Source organism: Lates calcarifer, linkage group LG23 (assembly GCF_001640805.2).
Source record: "Lates calcarifer isolate ASB-BC8 linkage group LG23, TLL_Latcal_v3, whole genome shotgun sequence".
NCBI classification, from domain to species: Eukaryota; Metazoa; Chordata; class Actinopteri; family Centropomidae; genus Lates; species Lates calcarifer.
In genome coordinates, this window is record NC_066855.1 from 3,557,951 (window position 1) to 3,580,485 (window position 22,535).

General features: G+C 42.2%; 2 protein-coding genes across 4 annotated transcripts; one reads left to right on the forward strand and one right to left on the reverse strand.

Moving 5' to 3' along the window:
• Nucleotides 1–613: 613 nt before the first annotated feature.
• Nucleotides 614–17,214, forward strand: tmem184ba (transmembrane protein 184ba). 2 transcript variants are annotated; one of them, XM_018685483.2, is made up of 10 exons: nt 614–987; nt 1,084–1,124; nt 2,989–3,222; nt 4,511–4,676; nt 8,550–8,640; nt 8,841–9,008; nt 9,297–9,466; nt 9,562–9,754; nt 10,096–10,124; nt 10,782–17,214. In XM_018685483.2, the coding sequence occupies exons 3-10, from the start codon at nt 2,989–2,991 to the stop codon at nt 11,009–11,011; spliced, it is 1,281 nt and encodes a 426-aa protein (XP_018540999.1). In that variant the 5' UTR covers nt 614–987; nt 1,084–1,124; the 3' UTR covers nt 11,012–17,214. The 2 variants fall into 2 exon arrangements, with proteins under 2 accessions (XP_018540999.1, XP_018540996.2); XM_018685480.2 differs by lacking the exons at nt 10,096–10,124; nt 10,782–17,214 and having other exon boundaries at nt 1,063–1,124; nt 9,562–9,776.
• On the reverse strand, nt 15,604–22,017 carry maff (v-maf avian musculoaponeurotic fibrosarcoma oncogene homolog F). Of its 2 annotated transcripts, none has more exons than XM_018685484.2 (3): nt 21,897–22,017; nt 18,933–19,023; nt 15,604–18,695 (listed from the first exon to the last, which is right to left on the reverse strand). In XM_018685484.2, the coding sequence occupies exons 1-3, from the start codon at nt 21,983–21,985 to the stop codon at nt 18,252–18,254; spliced, it is 624 nt and encodes a 207-aa protein (XP_018541000.1). In that variant the 5' UTR covers nt 21,986–22,017; the 3' UTR covers nt 15,604–18,251. The 2 variants fall into 2 exon arrangements, with proteins under 2 accessions (XP_018541000.1, XP_050922264.1); XM_051066307.1 differs by lacking the exon at nt 21,897–22,017 and adding an exon at nt 21,777–21,795.
• Nucleotides 22,018–22,535: the final 518 nt, after the last annotated feature.

A 22,535-nucleotide genomic window follows, 5' to 3' on the forward strand; every position in this document is an offset into this window, starting at 1 on the left:
ATACTGGTACTCTCTAAGTACATTTTGCTCATAATATGTCTGTAGTTTAACTTCAAAAACTGCAATAAAATACTTTTATATCATAGTAATGCTGCTTTGATGGACACTGAATATCTCTTCAACCACAGCTTACTGAGGCATAAAGATGGCACCTATACATTTTTAACCCTATTCATTACACCTGTCTTTTTCCTGCTATTACAGGTGGTGAAAATGATCCACAGAGGGGCCTTGAAAGTCCTTGAAAAAAAATAACAAAGCTTAGACAAAACAAAGCTTTACATAAAGTTACTTGTACTCAAAATTAAAAAGGACAATATGACATAACAAAAGTACCACTTGTTATTATGGTGAGTATTTGTTGCCCACACACTCTGACTACACAATTAGGACAGGAAGTCCTAAACTAATAATTAATCATTGAGTGTGTAGGAGCAGTGTTCACCTTCCTCTGAACATCTCCCACAGCTCCACTGCTGCTGCTGCTGAACCAAGAATAGATCCGCGCATGCTCAGCGTCTCATTGGCGCAAAACCCGCCCCCTTTCCTGCGTTAGTCAGCGTGTGATTGGCTGAGCCGGCTCGTCCTCGCGGAGTGGGCGTGGTCAGTCTGATCTGCCGTTAATCCGTCAGGGATTGGTCTGAAGTCAGCGGAGTGGAGGAGCAGGAACGGAGAGGATTGACGGAGTTTTTTGTTTTAACTCCAGAAACACTGACTTTAGACAATGTTAGCGGACCGACAGAACTATTAAAACGATAATACAGAAAGTGTTTAACATGAGAGACAAACTTTAGGGGTAAGTTTTTTTCTTTCTTCTGGGGGAGACGCGGAGATTGACGGAGCAGTCCGTTCACGGCTCAACATGGATGTCCGGGGAGCAACGGTGCGACTCTGAAGAGGAATTAGGGCCGTTTGTCGGTTATTTCTGGTCGTTAGTTTGTCTAGCGGAGCTGAGGAGGCTTTTAAATCAGTAGCCAATTTTAAAAGGTGAGTCTAGTCTCCTAAAAGAGGTGAGAAATGCTTTTAACTTTACACCGACACGTTCTTAACCCGTCTAATTAGTGTTTCCTTTCTCAATTACAGGTTTAAGTTCGTCTGTGAATTGTTGCTATTATTAGAAAAAGGTGAGTCTTTTCAATCTCTGCACGTTTGTAGCTCACTTGTTTGTGTTTTAGCGCCATTTCTGTGTCACTCAAACTCGTTAAATCATATTTACCAGCAGCATTAAATCACAGTACAATAAAATCACTGTTATGGCGGTAATGCCAAAACAGAGGTGCCAACATGTTTTAGTGGCTTTCTGCTGAATAAATCCCTGTGTTGTTGTTGTTTCAGTCGGTATGATAATCCAGTCTGGCTGTCACCCATATCATTACTTATTATGAATTATAAACACACCCTGTCTGCCCCCCCTCCCTGTCGTCACCCCTTCCCATCTGTTGCTGTGCTCTATTACTGCCCCCCTGCCTCTCTGATATATTCTTCCCCTGTGTGTGTCTCTGTGTGTGTGACCTTTTTTGACTTTCAAATGAAACACACAGATGTCCTTTTGCTCCAACATGAACAGCATCATTTCACTGTCACTGGTATTGTGTGTGTGTGTGGTTGGTGATGCCTTCACTTGCTCTTGTTGACATGTGGATCTGCTGAGCCCTGGCAAACCAATACAAATGACCTGCCCTCGCTTTCTCTCTCTCTCTCTCTCTCTCTTACACACACACACACAAAGAAAAACCATAACTCCTCTCTGTCTCACATATAAATACATGAAAGCAGCCTAATTCCTTTTATCGAACCACTAAATTCAATCACTTGATGTTAACGTCATTAGTGTTTTAAAGAAACTAAATGGCGCCTCTTGTGTGAGGGATAGTATTATGTCAGCCTGTCATTGTCTCTGCTGTGTGTTCTCTGTGCTGTGTGACTTTCAGTTGTCACGCTACTCTGCCAGTCGAGACATAATAGGTCAGAACGAAGGGTGAAGCCATTTTTAGTCCTTATACCCACTCTTTCAGTATTGTAATCTCTGCTTGTGTCTTGTATTTTGTGTGTGCTTGTGTGGACACCCACTCTCCACCTCAGTAACATCAAGATCCCATCAGTCCCCCACCACCACAACCACCACCCCTAAAGCTCAGTCTAGCATGACATCTGTCTGTCAGAGCACAGGAACAAACGCACCCTGAGAACATGACTGTACCATCCAAGCTGCTGCTGCTTATGTAACATGTCTTCTGGCCACTTCCAAGTCCCGTCCTCTTCAGGAGCGGTGGACGGTGAATGCAGCAAGCATACATGACATCTTTCGTTCGTCTCCACCTAAATTTGGTCGGGCTGTAGGCTGTTGATTATTGTTTGACTCACTCGTTTGATATGGAAATATCTGTGATAGCAGAGGTGGGAAGATGCATCCTTATACGTGTTTCTGATAGTTTTGGATTTGACAATGTCACATTTCATTGATTAATAACACAAGACTTAAGAGTGAGATTTTGTTGTCAGCCCTAGTAGATTTTGTAGTTTTGTCCCCATATTTCAGCCTCAAAATACCAGAATGCCTTGCAGCTAAATTACACATTGCTTCTTTGTTAACTTGCTCCCATGCATGCTCCACCTAAAACAACAGCAGAGTAGTAGATGATGATGTTGGGGCATGTTAGTTGGCAGGGGTCAAACAGCATTCTGGGAGACGTAGGAACAGATTGATTTTCTCTCTATAGGGGGATACTAACACTACTGTGTAATTGTCATGCACACATTCTTGACTCATAGTGAAATGTTGACCTGTTGTGTGTCTGTGTTTGTCCTCTATCTGGCTTCCTGTCTCAGATCACACATTGCATTGATAACAGAGTGTGTGATCTATACTCCAGGTTGATGATTACCAGTAGAAATGTATGTTCATACTTTATGGATTGTTTCAGAGTTTCAGTTTCAGTGGTCACCGTCACATATTTTTAAATCTGAGACCCTCTGTGTCGCTTCCAGATGTTGAGGCTGTGGAGGCGAGACGTGCCGCTTTCAGAGAGGCTCGGGGAAGACTCCCCCCTGGCCGCGGCGCCTGGCCCCCCGCCCACGGCAGCCCCAGTGGGCCCCAACATTTCCTGGCTCCCTGAAGCCCCACGATTGAGCCCAGAGCAGCCTATCTTCCTCATGACTCCTGCAGCACAGGCTGTGTCTGGCTTCTTCGTCTGGACCGCGCTCATCCTCACCTGTCACCAGGTAACAACTCCCAAACAGCACGGGGGAGAGGGGAGGGGCTGTAAACCATCCGTGTTTTTAATTCCACTTAAACTGAGCGATACTGCTTTTATTTATTTATGAAAAGAAGTGATGAGGTTTGACTGGGCAGACTTGGTTTTCTGAAGTCAGTGCTTGCAGAGATGTAAACTTGATGTGGCGGCAGGTGTGTGTGTGTTTGTTGTTTAATGCACAGGTGATGTGATCCTGAAAACACACGCATCTGCTCAGGCCCAGAGAAGGGCAGAGGTTGCTTGGCAACATCCCTCAGCAGGTGTTTGTGATACTGAGCATGAATACGCACAAACACACACACATAAACGAAGGTGACACTTGATCCAGGTGGATGAAAAGCCTGTATGAAATCAGTGTGGGGAAAAAGAAAAACACATAGATACAAGATTTATTTTTTCATTCAAAACCTCCTACTCACTGTCTGTCTGTCTCAGGTTGTTTTCTCTGCGCTGTAAATTACGTCTTTGCTGTTGCACAATTAAAACGAGCCAGATCAACGTCAGCTGGTGGACCATCCTTAATAAATATTTTCAGTTTGCCACTGCCTTATATTAAATCAAATTGATGTTTATGAGAAATTTATTGCTCTGCATTGTAACTTTTATTCTTATATCCTATTTGTCTATTCTGATTTTTCTTTTTTTAGCTTTTTTAAATTTTCTAATCTCTTAACTCCTTAATAACTATATTTAATTGTGTTTAAATGTCCATTTATGTGTTACACATTGTCTTACTGTAAGTTTCACATAAGAAGTGTTGAATTTCCTTGTTGTTGAAATGTGCCACACAAGTAAACTCGTTTGACTCGCTCTCCCCCTGTCTGTCTGCTGTTTTCACTCTCTCACAGCACAAATGCAATGTATAATGGTATATATTGCTTGGTTAGTGATCATCGGTTGTACACTACTTTTCACTTTGAGTCCACTGTATAGAGTATATTAAATATCACTACACATTTGGACAGCACTACAGAATGATGAAGTGAGTGATTTCAGACACAGACAGTGACTAAATAATTTTATTTTTATCTTTTAAAGTTTTTAAAAGGTCTGTTCCAGCCTAACATGTAGACTGTCTTATCTTCCTATGTAAGAGTTTAATATACTTGTGACTATGTGAGTTTTACTGTAGCCTAGTGTTGATGTTCTAAACTTATATTCTCCACGGTTTCTAGTTCAACGCTTTATGTATAAAAAGTCAATTCTGCTTCAAGAAGTCTGTCAGTATTTAAACGTGTCTCTTCTGTCTTTTCCAGATCTACATGCATCTTCGTTTTTACAGCTCACCCAGGGAACAGCGCCACATCGTGAGGATCCTCTTCATCGTTCCTATCTATGCCTTTGACTCCTGGCTCAGCCTCCTCTTCTTCACCAACGACCAGTACTACGTGTACTTCGACACTGTCAGGGACTGCTACGAGGGTAAGGGCGTGGTCATGTTTTGACACTAGATTAGACAAGAACAAAACTCTGGTCTCTCAACTTGGATGTCTTCAATAAACACACATTTAATGGCATTCTGTTCTGATAGAATTTCCTGATTAAAATCTACCTCATTGTCGGCAACTTTTCCAGCTGAGTTGCTGATACACATTGTGATCCGATGAGATTGGAGATGAACAGCCATCGTTAAATTATTCCACCCACACAGTGAATGTTTATTTTACAGAGTGCCCTCTCACCTTTATTAGATTTAGATTTTCTAAAAGTTTTAATGGTCTTGTAGCAGATAAAGAGGAAGCAAGCTTTCCTAGCCTTGTTTATTTGGCTACATTAAAGTTAATGATCATCTCATCTCTCTATCAAAGTCTGTACTTTATATCTTTTACAAGTCATTTTTATAGTACCTGCAGTACTCTCCTCTTTGACCTTTAACTGTAACATTTTAAACATCTCAGACATGCTGATTGTTGTCCTGCTTGTTCAGAGTTTTCTGAATGTTTTAAACGTCCATATGTATTAAGACAGGAGCTAGTTTTCATTCCCAGCTCATTTTCAGTTGCTATGATGCTGGATATTTTTGTAATTTTTATGTTATTTTGAAAGTTAATGTGCCTGGGATCTAGTGGAAGCTCACTGTAGCCTGACTCCGTTAGAATATGGACTTTATTTATTTGTGTCATGTCAGAAAAGTCTGGCATGAATATGGCAGCTTTGCTGAGCTGATGGATGACGCAAATGCACAAAACGCCGCCTGCCGCCTCTGAATGTCTGACTGTTGCTCAAATTTTGAATGGGCATAAAGCAGTTGACCGCCTCCACAGTCAATTGTGACGCTCAGGATAGAAATAGTCAGCTCACTGCGACGCAAAACGGCTCGGGTGTCACTTCCTGTGTTGGCGAACCGATGATGTCACACGCTTTCGGATGTGGAGTGGGGGCGCTGCTCTGTGTATGGTTCTGCTTTTGGCAGGAAGTGGCGTCAGTATCAGTGGTCGTCATATCACTCCCTCACACAGATGGCTCTCCTCCTCTTCTCTTGGCATCATCCTCCCTCCTTCTTCACTTCTCCTTCTCTCCCTCCCCCTCCTCCTTCTGTTTGCCCTCCCTCCTCCTCCTCCACCTTCCCACAATGCTTGGCGAGCCTGCTCGATCTGCTCCTCGGCAGGGATGACCAACCTGTTGCATGGCAACTGTGCTCACAAATCGTCCTCATCAGCTTGAATGGCCACATTAGATAATGAGTTTCTCTCAACCAAACTTGCTGCAAAGTTCCTATCCTCATTGTATGTAGGCCTACTGTATCACCATGGCAACGAACAGTGCTGACAGGGGAGGGGGGGGGGGGGTCCTCAGGGAGAGGTGAAGGTAAACAGCTGAGACTCGGAGAGCTCAGCTCGGAGCACATCGACCAGTTCTCAGCACTCAGCTCTGTGCACCAGCTTTTGTGTTCAAGTCAGGCAGTGAACAGGCATGTGTGGCATCTTATTACCTCAGTGTTGTCTGACAGGTGTCTGACGTCAGACAGGACACCAGTGACGAAGTTTTGTGAGTGTGTGTGTGTGTGTGTGTGGGTGGATGGGTGGAGTAGAGGTACTGTCAGGGAGGTAGAAAAGGAAAATACTCAGCTGACATAACAAGAATCACCGTCATTAGTGCAGCTGAGATCTGCGCTGAGACGTGTGTGTGTGTGTGTGTGTGGTGACACACTACAGCACACACTGAAACTTCCACCCACCCTCACACACACACACACACACACACACACCGCGGCATACCCAAGATATAACCCTTTTTCACACTTTCACAGCGAACTGATACACTCACCCTATTTCACCTCCCATGCACAGCCACACAAACACAACGCGTGTGTGTGTATGTGCAAATGTGCACACACACACGCACACACACAGGGTTAGGAAGCTCCTCAGGGGTTTACAGGATTAGCCTGGTTGTGTTTTTTATGAGCGTCTTGGTCGTCATCGGCCTCTCACCACAGCGGCACAGAGGGGAGATGATCCCCCGCTCGCAGGAGACTGTCAGGTGAAAATAAGTCACACGGGGGAAAGGCTTGATGTTGATGCCAACAGAGACGACTTTATCTCATTCATAGTCTGTGATTTCTGTGACCACAATTACATATACATGGACCTGCTGGGATTACTGTATTTAGGAGGACCTTTCCCTGACTGTTATTGTCTGAACAGTGACCTACAAACAGTGATAAACCCTGTGAAATCTATGTAGGTTTAATAGATTTAAGCAACAAAATCATGACTTAATATTTAAGAAACTCCTTCCCCCTTTAATTCATCTACTCTCATGCCTGTATATTTAACTACATCACCGTGAAGACACATGCTTCTGTAGAGGTTCTTACAGTTTATGAGAAAGTATATTTCAGCCCTCTCTCTCTTAACATTCCCACTACAGTTCATATATCTTCATTATACCCTTACTTTGGTCCCCTACTCTCAGAAAGGATTATTGTGTCACTTACATATCGTCTTATTTCTTAATAAGACACCCAAATAAGACTTCACCAGAATTGCAGAATTAAGCAGAATTTGTTTCCAACATGTGCTGGTCCAGTCTGTTGCAATATAAAGGTTGCACAATGAAATTTAAGAAACTCAAGACACGACAGATATGAGGCGGCGTGCAAAAATCAGGAATTCAGGGAATTTTTGTCGATTTTTGAAGTGAAAAAAGTAAATACAACCTCCACTAAATGTTAATGCACTGTTACTTTATATTTCACTTTTAAAAAAATAGATGATAAATATAATAATTGTGGCATGTGCAAAAGTTTGGGGTTAGTCAAGTCAACTTATTTGTAGGAGAATATTTAAAAACAACAAACACAGACCAACGTGCTTCACTTAGAGATTAAACTCTGGGATTATTTGACTGACGATTGAAATGAAACTGCTCTTGTCGAGGAGGCCTCCACCCTGTGACACCTGCCATTTACTGCTGCCTTTACATTCTTCTCAGGAGATTTGCAACAAGTTTGTTTCTTTTTCGGCCTCATGGGGACAGCACAGCAAACTATAAACACAACACTGACACATTATCACCCTGTAGGAGTTAATATGGTAAACATGTGACCAAACATATGTCTGCAGCTGCACATGTAGGTGATAAATTGTCACACTGTTTTTACATTGTTGTTTTTAAGTTATTGTCTTGACTGGTACAAAGTTTTTAGATGAGAAAGGAGGATAATTCTGGACTCTGATCATACTGATAGTTTTAGATTATTATGATTAAATAAATGTGGAATGAATCAACTGATAGCGTGTAAAGCATTTTTAGACTTTGGAGTCACACCCTAGTTTATTTTTAGTGACATCTTTAATGTAATATTTCATGTTGTCATTCCTTAGTGTCCTGCTGAAATAATACAAGTTGAACACCTCACTGCAACAAGTGTGGTCAGCTGCTGTTTTTAAACTACAGTCAGCACGTCGGTTAGAACATAACACATAAATAACTCATGATTCTGCAACATGTTTACTTGCAGAAGTCAAAACCAGTGTGACAGGAAGTGTTTTGTGTTTGTGTGACTGTGGGGGGTTTGTGGGTGATTCACTCTGCTCTATTTTTTTCTTAGTTTGTGGCATTACAGTTTGAACTGTTTTCTCAGTGTTACTACATGTCGACAAGTGTACCTTTAATATTCAACTCTTATCACGTCTAGAGAAATATTACATAAGATTAGGTTGGAAGCTGTTACATTAGCATTTACTGTCAGTGTCAGTGGCCTGTTTGGGGCTACCGTGGATATTAGAAATACAGTCTGCTCAGAGGTAATAACAACAAATCCTTTCTCTTTCCTTGTTTTCCCTCCAGCGTTTGTGATTTACAACTTCCTGAGTCTGTGCTACGAATACCTCGGAGGAGAGAGCGCCATCATGGCTGAGATCCGAGGGAAACCCATCGAGTAAGTCTCAGATTTCTCCCGCAGAAGGATTCGATTCCAAAAACCCCTTTTTAACAACAAGTTGTTGCAGCCAGGCACAAATTAAAGGAGATGAGAATTTTCCTGCCGTATCCTGCACGTTTTGCTGCTGTTAATCCCCCGCAGATATCAGAACCGACTCTTGTGCTTCAGTAAGAGTAAACCGAGCTCTGTCCCGTCAGGTCCAGCTGTATGTACGGTACCTGCTGCCTGAGGGGAAAGGCCTACTCCATCGGCTTCCTGCGCTTCTGTAAGCAGGCCACCCTGCAGTTCTGTGTGGTCAAACCACTCATGGCCATCATCACCGTCATCCTGCAGGCCTACGGCAAATACAAGGACGGAGACTTCAAGTAAGTGCTGCAGCCAAGGAGGCAGGAAGGAGCTGAACCTGGACTGAGTTTTAGGTTGATACAAAAACAAACAGTGGACTTGAGGATTACTCCTTTTAATTTTTAGATTAATTGAATGTCCCAGACTGATCATCACCTCCTCCCTTAATCAGTTCAGACTTTAATCTCTAATGGGGAATTTAGGCTTTTAGCATGACCTCTAACAGCAGATAATAAGAGCAAAATCACATTAAAATGACATGAATTAACACCACTAACATCACTCTCTGTGACTTCTCTTTCCCACAGTGTTGCCAGTGGTTACTTGTACATAACCATCATCTACAACATCTCTGTCAGTTTGTCTCTGTACGCCCTTTTCCTCTTCTACTTCTCCACGAGGGAGCTGCTCAGCCCGTACAGCCCCATGCTCAAGTTCTTCATGGTCAAGTCGGTCATCTTCCTCTCCTTCTGGCAGGGTAGATAAACTGGTACCAGCACTGACAAAATGTCATCTTGTGCTGCGAGGACAGATTTATCCTCATTAAGTCCCCATCTTGTCGTTTGCGCTCAGGCATGTTGCTGGCCATCCTGGAGAAGTGCGGGGCCATCCCTCAGATCAACTCCTCTGAGGTGTCTGTCGGCGAGGGCACGGTCGCCGCCGGTTACCAGAACTTCATCATCTGCATCGAGATGTTTTTCGCGGCGCTAGCCCTGCGACACGCTTTCACGTACAAAGTCTACATGGACAAAAGTCTCGATTCAGCAAGGTGAGAAGATGATGTTTGTTGCATGTTTATGAAAATATTTGTTGTCAGAAGAATCTAAAAACAGCCTTTCATATGTTTTGTCTCCATTTTATTTCCGTCTTTTTCAATGTGAACTTTCTGCTTCATTTCCTCCTTTTTAAAACGAACAAAAATAAAATCCACCTGCTCCTTTATTTTTCCTCTTTATTCTTTTCTTTTCCTTTATTTTTAACATCTTACTTTTTGCGCCCTACCCCTACATTGTTCACATTTTCTTGACAACAAATGGGTCGTGTCCTTTTTCCTGTTTCTACACATCAATCTTCATTGGTCTCTTTTCTCTTTCTGCTGCACCATAAAGGACCTGTTCCCACATACGGAGAGTTTGGTAGGTTAAATACTGATGATGTATTGAGTTAGTTTCTGTTTTGTTCTTTTTTTTGGGGGTGAATCTGTTTATCTGTAACCATTGCTCTTTCTTTTTCGCTCTTACAAAACCATTTCCTATTCATTTCCATCATTCCCACCTGTTTTTACTCTTTTTATTCCTTCCTGTCGTGCATCCATCTCCATCTCTTTCCCCTTTCCGTCCCCTCTCTTTAAATCACATCCTCTCTCCCAGTGCAATCCCCCCTTTACCCCCTCTTTTCTCTTTCACCCATTCCCTCCTTTTGTCTCTGTTGAACATCCTCTAAATCACTGATGCCCCATTCCTCTCTTCTCTATATTTTTCGTCCCTTCTTTTCCTCTCCCAGCCTTTCCTCCCTCCTCTAAATCACTCCTCTCTTCTTCTATTCTTGTCTCCTCTCTTGTCATCCACCTTCTTTTTTCTTCTTTCACTCATTCCCTTCCTTCCGCCCCTCATTTGATTAATGTTAATGTTTTCCCCTTCTGCTGTTTTTCTTTTAACCCTCTACTTCCTCCCTTTTCTCCCTCTCTCTACTATCCTTTTATACCCTCTCCTTTAACCCTCTTCACACTCTCTCTCCTTCTCTCACCTCCATTTCCTAACCTCTAACGCTCTGCTCTCGTCTGCCTCCTGCAGGCCGCTGCGCCCCCATGAAGAGCATCTCCAGCAGCCTGAAGGAGACGATGAACCCGGGCGACATGGTCCAAGACGCCATCCACAACTTCTCCCCGGCCTACCAGCAGTACACCCAGCAGTCGACGCTGGAGCAGGGGGCGCCGCCGTCCGTCTCGCGCACCCACAGCGCCGTCAGCGCCCGTGGCGACACTGAAAAGACCCTCCTCCTCAGCTCCGATGACGAATTCTAAAGTGGGAAAAATGACACAGACAGGCACTCATCGCACCACAGCTGAGTCTTATTCAGACTGATGTTTTACTGGCGGATGGAACCTGAATCCTCCCGTGCAGCCAGCCTTCTTAAACGTGTGGTTGATTATAGAGCTGCGTGTTTGTTTTTCCTGTTTTCAAGACTCGCTCGTGAATGCAAGGACCTTCCTGCGTAAACATTTCTGCACCCACATTTCCCAGGGCGTCTTATTCAGTGGGAACACTCTAAGCTGATTTTGTGTTAAAACCGCCGGCCAGAAACAGGGTTGTGTCAGCTTTTGGAAAGTTTGTGAGTCACACTTGCACATACTGAATCATACTTGACTTAAGAATGAAAGTTTTTTGGCTCAGATAGGTGCATAAATTCACATTTCAGCTCAGTCCTGTTTCCTTCGCTCATATGTGTTTCTCAGAGGCAGTGTAATCATCTTAATGGATGTTCATGTTTTTAGTTTTTGAAAGCCCTGTTGCTTTCACATGCTCATTGACTGTGTTTATCAAGGTTTCCCCAGTCAGGAAAATCCTTAAAAATTGGAAGTAGATTGATTTTTTTCCATAACTGGCAATGAAAAATATAATTTAAGTTTTATAAAAGTTTTAAACTTTTAATTTTATGAATGTGAGAATAATATTTAGAATTTAATTAGCAAAAAATAGACTAATTAATTGGTCTGAAAACATATAAATGTGCTTCAGACAGAAGCTGTTTTCAGTGTTGTGGCAGTCTTGTGGTACAAATGTGGTGTGATGTTATGGAAAATATTAGATTAAGTGTAAGTGAACCCTGGCGTGTTGTGGGATTTTTAAGGGACATCCTTCACTGCAGTGAGGGGATGGATTTAGAGGGAAGCCAAGTCAGAGGCACGAGTTGTATGGATCAATGTTGTTATTGATATTGATGGAACAGATAAGAGTGAGGCAGAGCAGATTATAGATTATACAGTACATCTGCTCCAGTGGGCAGCAAGAGTGAAGGGCGGCTGCAGCAGCAGAGCCGGTCAGGATTACACTGGTGTAATTGGGGCGTTATTTGAACGGCTGGGATTAAAACTCGAGCTGGTTCTCTCAGGCAGCAGACCACAATGTAGGTTAACAGGATTGAGGGAAAAACAGAGGAGGAATATAGGTTAAAGCTAAGTTTAGATGATTGTCCTCAGTAGAGCTCTTTCTTAGGAATTAAACCTTTCCTCTGTTAATATAGATACATGATTCCAAATGTTAAAGGCAGGCATTTAAAGTCAAACTGAAAGATGAATTCAACTCTTTTTTTCTTTTTTTGTAACTTTCCAAAATGATTTAATTCATTCTTAATAATCAGAAACTCCCAGTGTTGTTGTTAGCCTACAGTATAGAGAGGAGAGGGTCTAGCTAGCTAGCATTAGCCTGAGTTTGTCTCTGTTATGAGTGCAGCTGAGGTGACTGTTAAGTGTCAGAACTCATGGAAAGGAGTAGTCCTGTAACCCCAGCAGGCCACGTGTTACTCTTTTATTCTTGTGACACACAGAGTAGTGGAGTCATACAGGAAGTGCTGGAATCACAGATGGTACACATGCTAACAACGTCAGCCCTAAGCTAGCTAACATCCTGCATGGTTGTTGGAAGCAAAGCGATATTACGAGCTGTTTTCAACGCCCGCTCAAACAGATATTGGACTAATCAAATTATCCGGTAATGATAATGTCAGTCGGTACCAGAATTTTAAACAGCACGCCCCCTGGAGACACTTAACATGGGGGGAGCTATCACAGCGAACTTTCTACTTTCTAATAATTACAAATTTGACCAGTACATGAATTAAAACAAACACCAATGACATGCATACAAAGATTACTTAGCAAAAAATAAATAAAATAAATCAGTTTGACTTTAAATTAGTATTTAAAGGTGATGATGGTCCTGATTGGATCCAGGTACTTATTTGTCCAAAATAAGTGAGTTTCCTGCTTTTGCCCTGACACGCCCACTGTAGGGACTTCTTTGTCAGCCAGTAAGGTTTCAGTATTTTAAGTTTTTTTGCTTGAAAGGACTTAAGTCTGCAGCTTAGCTACATTGTTTGCACATTATACAGTTCTTATCTGATGTATATTGAGGTATATCTGAAAGTTAAGACCTGAATATTAGCGCTATAATATGTAAAAATATATTCTGTGCACCACATTTCCATCTTATGCATTTACAGCTATGTCTCAGTTAAAAATAACAAGTGCGTAAACTTGACATTGTTGTTTTTTTCTTTTACTTCGATGCCGTTCTGTTCCAGTCAGGCCTTTTTTTGTCTGATTTAATTTCACCGCAGTCAGAGCGAGTTATTTTTTACTCATAATTGGAGTTCTTGAGTCATCTTGGATGAGTCAGAGCAAGTCTGCCGACGTGTTTACTGTAACTACTTTCACTGCGCTGCAGTACCTCTGTGTGAACACCAGGGGGCTGCGTGTTGATGACAAGAACACATTCACTACTCTTATCTGCCAGCAGACAGGCAGTTATTATCACACACTTTAAGCTCGGTGCACATGTAACGGAAAAAATGCTTTGTTTGAGAGCCAGTCTTTCTTCTTTTTTTTTTGTCTGATCATCACTGCGTGTGTGTGTGCATGTGTGTGTGTGTGTGTGTGTGTGTGTGTCAGCAGAAAATAGAAAGCCAAGGCCTCAGACAGTGGTCTGTCTTTTTTTTTATTTCTACTTCTGCTTGACATAATATTAGTTTTTAAATAGGAGGGATGCCACGTCTGTGCACAGAAGCCGCAGCCTATTTTTAGACACTGCTGAGTGCTGTCTGTGTAGTTATATTACTACATTTTGACATGGATACAAACTAGATTTTATTTTTGATTTTTTTTACTATGCCTGAGCTTCATTCAGCTACAAATTACTCTCTAACCCTAACCCTCATAAAAACTAGAGTTTTCTGTCTTTAAAACTGCATCTTCACGTTGGAATCACGAACAAACACAACAGATGTTTGACAATGAGTGCTGATATTTTGGGGTTGATGCGTTGAACCTGATAGTGCGTCTTAAAATTTGAAGAATGTTTTCTTCTGCACTTTCTTATCAGGGTGGAAATGACGATGAAATCCAAACCAATGCACTTTTTTTGTTGTTGTTGTTGTTGCAAGGCAGGTTTCCTCATCTGATATTACAGTAATTCACTATTTGAAAACAAAGTAGACAGTGTGTCCGTCTGCACTCTTAACGCCATAATTCACTCTTCAGCTAAGACTCTTTTTCACTTTCTCGCTGAGATGTTCTTATCAGATGTTTATGAATATTGCTGAGAAAATGCTGCCGGCTGTTGTTGTAAATATAGTTTAAAGTGCTGTCTACAGGAGGAGTTGTAGTGGTGTTTGATTAAATAGTCACATATGCTGTAAAGCACAGGACAAACAAAGACCTAGTTTTGTATTTTTACTTTCATAATTGACTCTTTTTTATTTCAGCGACTTTTGGTTTGTAGTTCTTTGTATATTTTAAAGCTGCTCATGATGCTACTATTTCATGTGTAATGGATGAATATCAGAAAAGAAATAATAAATGATATTTAGTCTGGTATTTAAGTTAAACCCCTTTGATTTTTACTATTTATATCTGATGTCTGATTCACATGAGGTGCTCTGTGGTTCCTCAAGTAAGATTTAAAACGTTTATGAAACGTGGGCAGGGAAGGTCTAGTGACACGGCTGAGTTGCATTATGGGAAATGTAGGATACCATGTTTTCCCTCCTTTGTCCCCATGCTGCATTTCAAAAGGTACCTAGCATACATTGTTTTTTACATTTAGATGCCTTTTTTATATTTTCATTGGAGAATTAATCTCTGTGGTATTTGTAGGATGTGTATCATATCTCAAAATTAAAACCACATTTCCCATAACCCTGTCACTTCCTGCCACAATTAGAATGTGCTAATTTTGAAGGCTTCATCATTTTCTTCACCTGCCATTACGAAATAGAGTGAACTGGAAAAACAGCATGTGTCTGTTGTCCATATACAAATATAGTAGTAACACAAAGCAAAATAATATGACTAAATAAACACTAACGTTAACTCTGTGCTACTGGTCAAAGTTAAAATCACAGAACAAAACTGTTGCATTGAATTAAACATATTATTTTGTTGTGCAAGTACTGAACAAAGTAAAAACACAAAACAAGCATGAGGCCGCAGCTGAAATCCCCCTGACACTGACAGGAGAGCATCAGGGACTCAGCAGAGGAGCTGAAGTAAACATGAGTGCTGTGCTCATGTACCTGAGTCAGCAAATTATGCTGCAGCACACACTGCAGGTGTATATCGAGGCGATGACTTAGAATTTATTCGTTATGATTTTGGCAAAAGAATTAAGAGCAATTACGCCTTTCTAATAATTATTTTTCTCATGCCACCGACTCGATTTGTCAGTGTTATCCTTGGTCAAAAGCAGCAGCTCACCATTTATACTTAAACCCTGAGTTTATCTTGTGATCTGGAGCGATCACTTGTGCAACACATCACATCCTGCAGATCCACTTCCTTTCTCTACCGCACTGTGTGCATCTACTCTTCCAATCTAGCTGATAATCACAAACACACCATTTTATGTACAATATGTACAACATTTATTATAATTAATATATAAAATAGACAATGTACTTAAATTTTCACAATAGAAAAAATACATGTAATAAATACAAAGACCATTTTTGTTTTGCAAGTTATTACAAAACATCCAGCACAATTTGACAGATGTGAGACGTTAAAATATTGAGAATAAATGCTTTGCCACACTGATATTCATATAGCTAAATATATGCCTCATATCTTAGGGAGTTATTTGTCAACACAGTCTAATGTGTTACAATGCCTGCTTATAAATGATATTGCTAGCACTATTCAGTGGCCTAGACTCCATGAAATCCAGACCTGTAAACAGGCCTATGACCGATGGAGGTGTTCAAGTGAATAAAACGCCACCTCTCTCTCTCTCTCTCTCTACCTTCTTCCCCAGTCCGCCTTGTCTACTTTCTTTCTCCATCATCATCCTGACAACTCCTCGACCTTCTTGTCTCCTCCTCGTCTCCATCTTTCTCCCTCTCGCTGTTTCCCCCCCACTCGTCTATCCTGCGTTTCCGTCGACCCCAGCCAATCAACTCATAAGTGACCTTAAGCTTCTCACACGAATAACATACAAACCATCATAGAAAAATAATATCCCTCCAAGAATCCACTATGACAAGCCAGTACAAACATGGCAAAAACATACACACAAAAATCATCATACAGCAATATGGCCATTGGCTTTGAGCATATTTCTACATAGCTAATAATTAACATTTTGTAAAGTAATCATCGTCGCCACCACAACACAATAATTAGACTTGAGAATATCCCCAGACTAGTCATAAGTAAGTACTTCTGAAAACAGATAGAACATCACAGCACTCGTTAGCTTGTCTTTTCATAATATCTACCTTTAAATACAAATAAAATATAGAATATATCTCTGATAAATGTCACTCAACATTTTCGTCTCTCAACGGCACGTACAAACATTACAAATAAGAACACAAAAAAACGGGAATGTATGCAGAGGATTTGCATCGATTTCGAGCGTAATTCCTACCAGATGCGACTCCGCTTTGACACGTTTTTAGCAAAATGACCAACATCTGTTGTTGGGAGTCTACCAGACATGAAAAAAAAGGGAAGCCACAGTAGACTGTAGCAAAGTTACTGCACAGTAGGGATTGTGAAATGAGTAATGTGTGGGATTAGAGCTCCGAAAGTAGGAGAATCGAGAGGAATCATAAAGACAGAAGGAAATGTGTGGTCATGAACAGGCAAGAAGGAGCGATTACAGGCTGTTTGTAACCTTTTTCCCTCTTCAGGTTTTGCATTCTTGTAACTCCTGCATACGCTGAAGGCACTGCATTAATGTGAGAAATGTGAACACTAGTGATACAAAACTACTTTCTCCTCACATGGAGGGGAGGAACAGGTAAAGAGCAGTGACAGGTGAATCCCAAAACTAATAAATAAACAAGTTTGAAGGAATTTATGATTCACAAATGCAGTGTTTCTCAACCTTTTTCAGGACTGTGTGATAACTCTTGCTTCCAAAATCCTCTGCTGTATTTTATTTTCAAGAGAACGAAGGAAGCTCCAGATTTATTGTGCAGAAATGATCCTTAACCAAAGCGCCCCCCCCCCCAAAAAAAAAAAAAAAAAAAAAAATGTCATTAGTCTAGGAAATCTCCCATGATCCGCGCCTGGATATCAAGTGACACCAAGGTTGAGAAACGCTGCAGTAATGACAAGTGATTCATACTTTGGGACACTTTCTTGCCTTTAGCAGAAACACATGACCCCGGGAGCTGGTGTGAGGAAAAACCCAGTAACTTCAGACAACAACTGCACCAGGAATGCAGACTTTGTAGAGCTGGAGTAGGCAGCACCTACTGTACGTCTGCTCCACCCTGGTGTGTTTTTTTGCTGTTGGTCAGGTGCCATAAAACTGAAGCGGGGAGAAGCCCTGCTCTTGTTGTTTTCTTTTTTTCTTTGCCAGTAGCACAATCAGAGAAAGTGCCGGCCGGCGTCGGCCGACTTGGGTTTTGCTGAGCAGTGGAGATGTACAGTAACTCTGGTTGGGTTGGTCTGGCTTCAGTCAAAGAGTCCAGTTTTAGTCTATGTCTATGCCCCCGTGAGGATCGGGGCGAGGATGAGCGTGAGGGTTTTGTGCATGTGTGTGAGAGTGAGAGTGTGTGTGTGTGTGTGTGTGTGTGTGTATATATTGGTGCTCGACGCCTCGTTCGCATTTACATCTCCTGCATTGTTCTGAGTGTTTCTAAACAAACGCACTTTGTGCAATTCAGTTGACTAAGCTGCAGTGTCATAAAAATAGCATTGAGTCGAAGACTCCTCCACTGGTCCGACGTGATTTTTCAACCGTTCCTGGCTCTTACTTTGGAAAATTAAGCACAGCTGTTGTCTGTTTGGTGACATTACACACCGCTCTGTCAGCACTGTGTCACACAGGACCAAACGACTCCTGCATGTCATAATGTGAACGAGGCGCGACGCATACAAGCGCTTAGTATTTTCCTACTAATATTGTCTTCCTGTTCTGAGCATGTATATGTGTATATTATGTGTATGCCTGTAGGTGTGTGTGTGTGTGTGAATGTGTGTGTTTGCATTGCAGGTTGTGCGTCCCTCCCCCCGAGTCTGGTTCCAGCAGCTCCTTCTAGGACGGCTCCTGTTCTCTCTGTGGCTGAGGCTGTGGTGGACTCTTGACGATGGTGATGACTGAGGCGGTGTTGAGGCGCGGGGCCGTGGCCAGCAGGTTGCCCCCTCCTGCCTCCAGGCCCCTGGCGAATCTCTGGAGAGCAGCCAGGCGCGCGCCGAGCCCCTCCAGCTCCTTCCTCATGCCGGCGTTCTCGGCCCCGAGCCGCTCCACCTCCCTCTGAAGCTCCATTTTCTGCTGCTCCAGGGCCTCGCGCTGGGAGACCCGTTTGACCCGGCAGCTGGCGGCGTAGCCCCGGTTCTTCAAGGTCCGGCGGCGCTGCTTCAACTTCTGGATCTCCTCACGGGACAGGCCGCGCAGGTGCAGGTTCAGCTCCCGCACCGAGAGGGACATGAGCTCACTGTCCGACAGGAAGGGCACGTTCTCGCCACATTCCTGCTTCACCTGACGGGAAGAGGAGGATAATATGAGGAGAGGGGAGATGCAGTTGGATGGAAAGATGGAAGGAAGAGGAGTAAAAGACACTGACAGATGACATCAAAGAACAACTGAACTGGGAGGAGAGTAAAACCTCTTTTCAACATTGCCATTTTCCCTCTTGTAAAAATAGCTGAGGGCCATAAACATGACTCATTCTTCTTGAAATAATAAAACCCAGTTTTATTTCTGGCTGTGTGTTACCTTCAGGGCTTTGCTGTTTCTTTCTGTCGTCATGATCCAACTGTCTTCGGTTTTTCCCCCCCAAGCACCAGTCAACACAGATACAGACACTCTGGAAGAACAGAAACAGGACACACACACATTAAAAAAAGGTAAGTTATCGCATGTGACTCAGGACATCGTGCTGTTTTGGTCCATATCTGGCCTGACATTTACCATCCGCTCACAAGACAGCCAGTCATGCACGATAAAGAAAAGGAGAACCCGCAGATTGTTCATGCTTCTCCAAAAGCGCTCTCTCATTAAACTCTGCGGCTTGATATGAAAGGAAGAGGAGGTTTTGAAAGCGACATGCCTTTTTCTGTTAGCTGGAATAGTGAGGAGGAAGTTATCATGTGTCTGCCCTTTGGTTGCTCAAAGCAGGTGTCCTAACCAATTCCCTCCACACTTCCTCTTGTCAACACAATACCAACGGTTCAAAGCTTTCATTGTGAAAACGTCTAATGGAGGACCAGGCGGCTATTTTTACATGATATCTTTCTCTCTGTTAAACATTAAAAACCACTGTAAAAACGAGACCCAAAGTGAAACTAAAGCAGAGATTTTAACACACTAACCCAACTTTTTATTATAAGTTGGGAGCTAAAACACCACGACAAGGCAAAGTTTGCACAACCTTAAGTTGCTTCTTCCAGTAACACGCTGTAATAGCAGCAGTCAGAGTGTTTGTATAAGTCCTTAACGCACTGTATTTGGACATTTTCTGCCATTCTTCTCACCAAACAGTTCACACAGACCACATTTGGACTTCCTGCTCTCCTCATAAGGTCAACTCACTAATGTTGTTGTGTGGGATTAAAGTCCAACCCTCTATGTGAGCCAACTTGAACTGTTATTTTTCCCCTAAGTCACTTCTTGGTTGATTTGGCTTTGGGGTTTAAGATCATTGTCATCTTGATAAAATGACTCCGCGCTTCACCTCCATCCTGAACAGAGTCCACATGGGTGAAAGCCTCTCACTGTGTTGATGTGAAGCTGCGCTCTGTTGGCTGCATAGCTCGAATATCTTATTTCATTAATATTAAATTTAAACCAACAAGTTCAACTTTGACATCATCAAACCACAGGGTGTTTTCCCACATAGCTTTGGGAGACTGACTCTGTTTGCTTTCTTATTTGTTGTAACACTGGACTTTCTTATTAGCGTGAGTTCACTTTCATTTTGTTACACTACAGCCCAGAACGGTGTTAAAAAACAAAAGTTAACAAGCAAAACTGCATGATACCACATATGCGTGGCAAAATACAGCCCTGTGGTTGCTGTTGAACTTTTGGCAGCTCGTCTGATGAGCTAACGCTTCACGCTTCAATCATTTTTCTTTGAGAAACAGACAAATCCAGACAAGGTCATTTCACCACTTCTTCATTACAGTCTGTGCTAAGTTCCAGGGTATATTTATGATCTTTGACATCTTTTTTTGGCATCTTAACTCCTGTAAATCTTTCAACAATAAAATTTTAAAGATTTATGTAAGATAATAACAAGTTAAAGTAAGTTGGGTTCCTGCTTGCTTTTGAACCCTCAATTATAAAAGCTTATTACACCTCTATAAATTAGGTATTTTCATCCTCGATTTTAATCTTGTTTGCTTTGCTATTATGAAAGCTTTCATGACCTTTTGTTTATGGCTTCAAAGCTATAAAATCTAAACATGAAAGACACAGTAACCTACATTACCAGATGATGCAAAGGCAAGATTTGATTTATTCTGCTGACCCCAGCAATACTTCAGAAAACAAAACTGCACTCCCAAAGAGTTGACCATGCAGACAGGAGGAGGAACCATACAAGCAAAAGGGAGGCATTTAAGTTATAAAGTCACATTTCCTCTAAAAGGGTGTTTCATTTTTAAGGGTGCATTCAAGTTCAGTTACAAATGCAAACCCCCTGTTAAACCCCAGCTGAGCTCCTTCACAATAAAATGAGCTTTAACTGCACATTAGGCCTGTAACTCATGAACAATAGGTGTTGATGCAAATAAAGTAAATAAAACACTTGTTATTAGTGGTCGGTAGCGTGCTGACAATAAACTCCATTTCCCGAAATGCGTGGGAAGCGGAGGTTGCAGCAACAGTGGTTGTCCAACCAGCCGGCGGACTCCGGCTGTAAACCGATGAGACCGCCGTTTCGTAAAGTCAGGGTGATTCAGCAATAAACCGTTTGCTCAGCTCCGCTAAGACTGCCAGTCAGTCCAAACCCTGGAAAACCAGCTGTGACCACGTCTGTGTGTTTTTGTCCAAACAGCACAGGATATCCACGTTTGTACTTTGCTATAAATATCACTTTAGAGGACATAGTACTTTTGAAGTAAAGCGGAACGCAACAAGTGAACGCAGCACTGCCAAACGCAAGCTACAACAGGGTTTGTGAAGTTAAAACAGCCTGATGTCTTTTCTGTTTAATATTACATAGCTAAATAACAAATACCTAACACACCACTCCTGGAAACTGTTTATTCATCTAACTACATCCAGAATCCACCCTTGTCCTTATAGGGAGAGGAGCTGGCCAGCTTGGGGTGAAGGCGCTGCTGCTATAGTAAACAGCCATCACGAGTGCCCTCGACATCCATTTTAGTAGGACTTTAAATTATCAATTTAAATTGTTTTAAAGCATACAGTTAAATAGGGAGGTGAGAACACCCTCTGGCTATCAAATGCTACGAGTATAGAGGCTTAAATGCGACGAGCGGGGCCAAAATATCCGCATCATCTTAAACATGCTAGTAATGTTAACTGTTAGCATCTAGCATCAACGGTTTCTGGCGAGCTAAGGGAGATTAAAGCAAACAGCTGCCTGCTCACTTGTCCTTGGTTGGTTGGCGAGTCCCCCGGCGGATACCAGTCCCCTAGTGTTCGCCTGTTACATATAAACACCAGCTAGATATTTTAAATGTTAATATTTTGAGAAAAATGATCATTTACCTGCTGGGTCGAAGCGACTCTGGCGACAAAATGTCAGTCCGCCTTTTCCCGGAATTACTCCGCTGCTCTCTGAGGTTGGATTCTTTCATTCATAAAAAACACAAGCGACAATGACGTCAGGCCTAAAGAATGAGGGCGGAGCTAACCCCGCCCCCGCGGCGTACTCCGGGAGGATGTAAACAAGGAATCCCTGCATCCCAGAACTTTTCCATGACCACCCGCCCTTCCCTGTTCCCAGCAACAACAACTTCTCAGGAAAAAAGATAAAAACAGTCGGAGAGAATTTAGAGGCACCCTTCACTGACACTGTCTGACTTTCGAGCCATGTGAGTTGTTGGGAAAGTTAGGGAATCCAGCAGAATCCGACAATAACAACAAATAACTTAAGCTAAAACCTTCACAGCCCGTACAAACATAGACACACTCGCAGTTTACAGCTTATTTAAGATTAATTAAAGCATAAAAGCAATGATAACTGAAAAACTAAGGGGAAAGTATTTGTCTCAAATAGCCCACTTCAGAATAAACTCGGTTGAAGTATGAATTGCCAAAATGTATTTCCTTTGATAACAAAACAGTGGATTTTTTTTGTCATGTCAGGAACTCAAAAAATATAATATAAAACATTACATCTGAAAG

Bases quoted from the DNA above. Each gene is read 5' to 3' on its own strand.
- tmem184ba (XM_018685483.2), top strand. From the start codon at position 2,989: ATGTTGAGGCTGTGGAGGCGAGACGTGCCGCTTTCAGAGAGGCTCGGG. The intron at 9,467-9,561 runs GTAGATAAACTG...GTTTGCGCTCAG, and splicing joins CTTCCTCTCCTTCTGGCAGG to GCATGTTGCTGGCCATCCTG. The intron at 9,755-10,095 runs AAGGTGAGAAGA...GCTGCACCATAA, and splicing joins GACAAAAGTCTCGATTCAGC to AGGACCTGTTCCCACATACG.
- maff (XM_018685484.2), bottom strand. From the start codon at position 21,985: ATGAAAGAATCCAACCTCAGAGAGCAGCGGAGTAATTCCGGGAAAAGG. The intron at 19,024-21,896 runs GTAAATGATCAT...CTGTTCTTCCAG, and splicing joins GAGTCGCTTCGACCCAGCAG to AGTGTCTGTATCTGTGTTGA. The intron at 18,696-18,932 runs GTAACACACAGC...TCTTCCCGTCAG, and splicing joins GAAACAGCAAAGCCCTGAAG to GTGAAGCAGGAATGTGGCGA.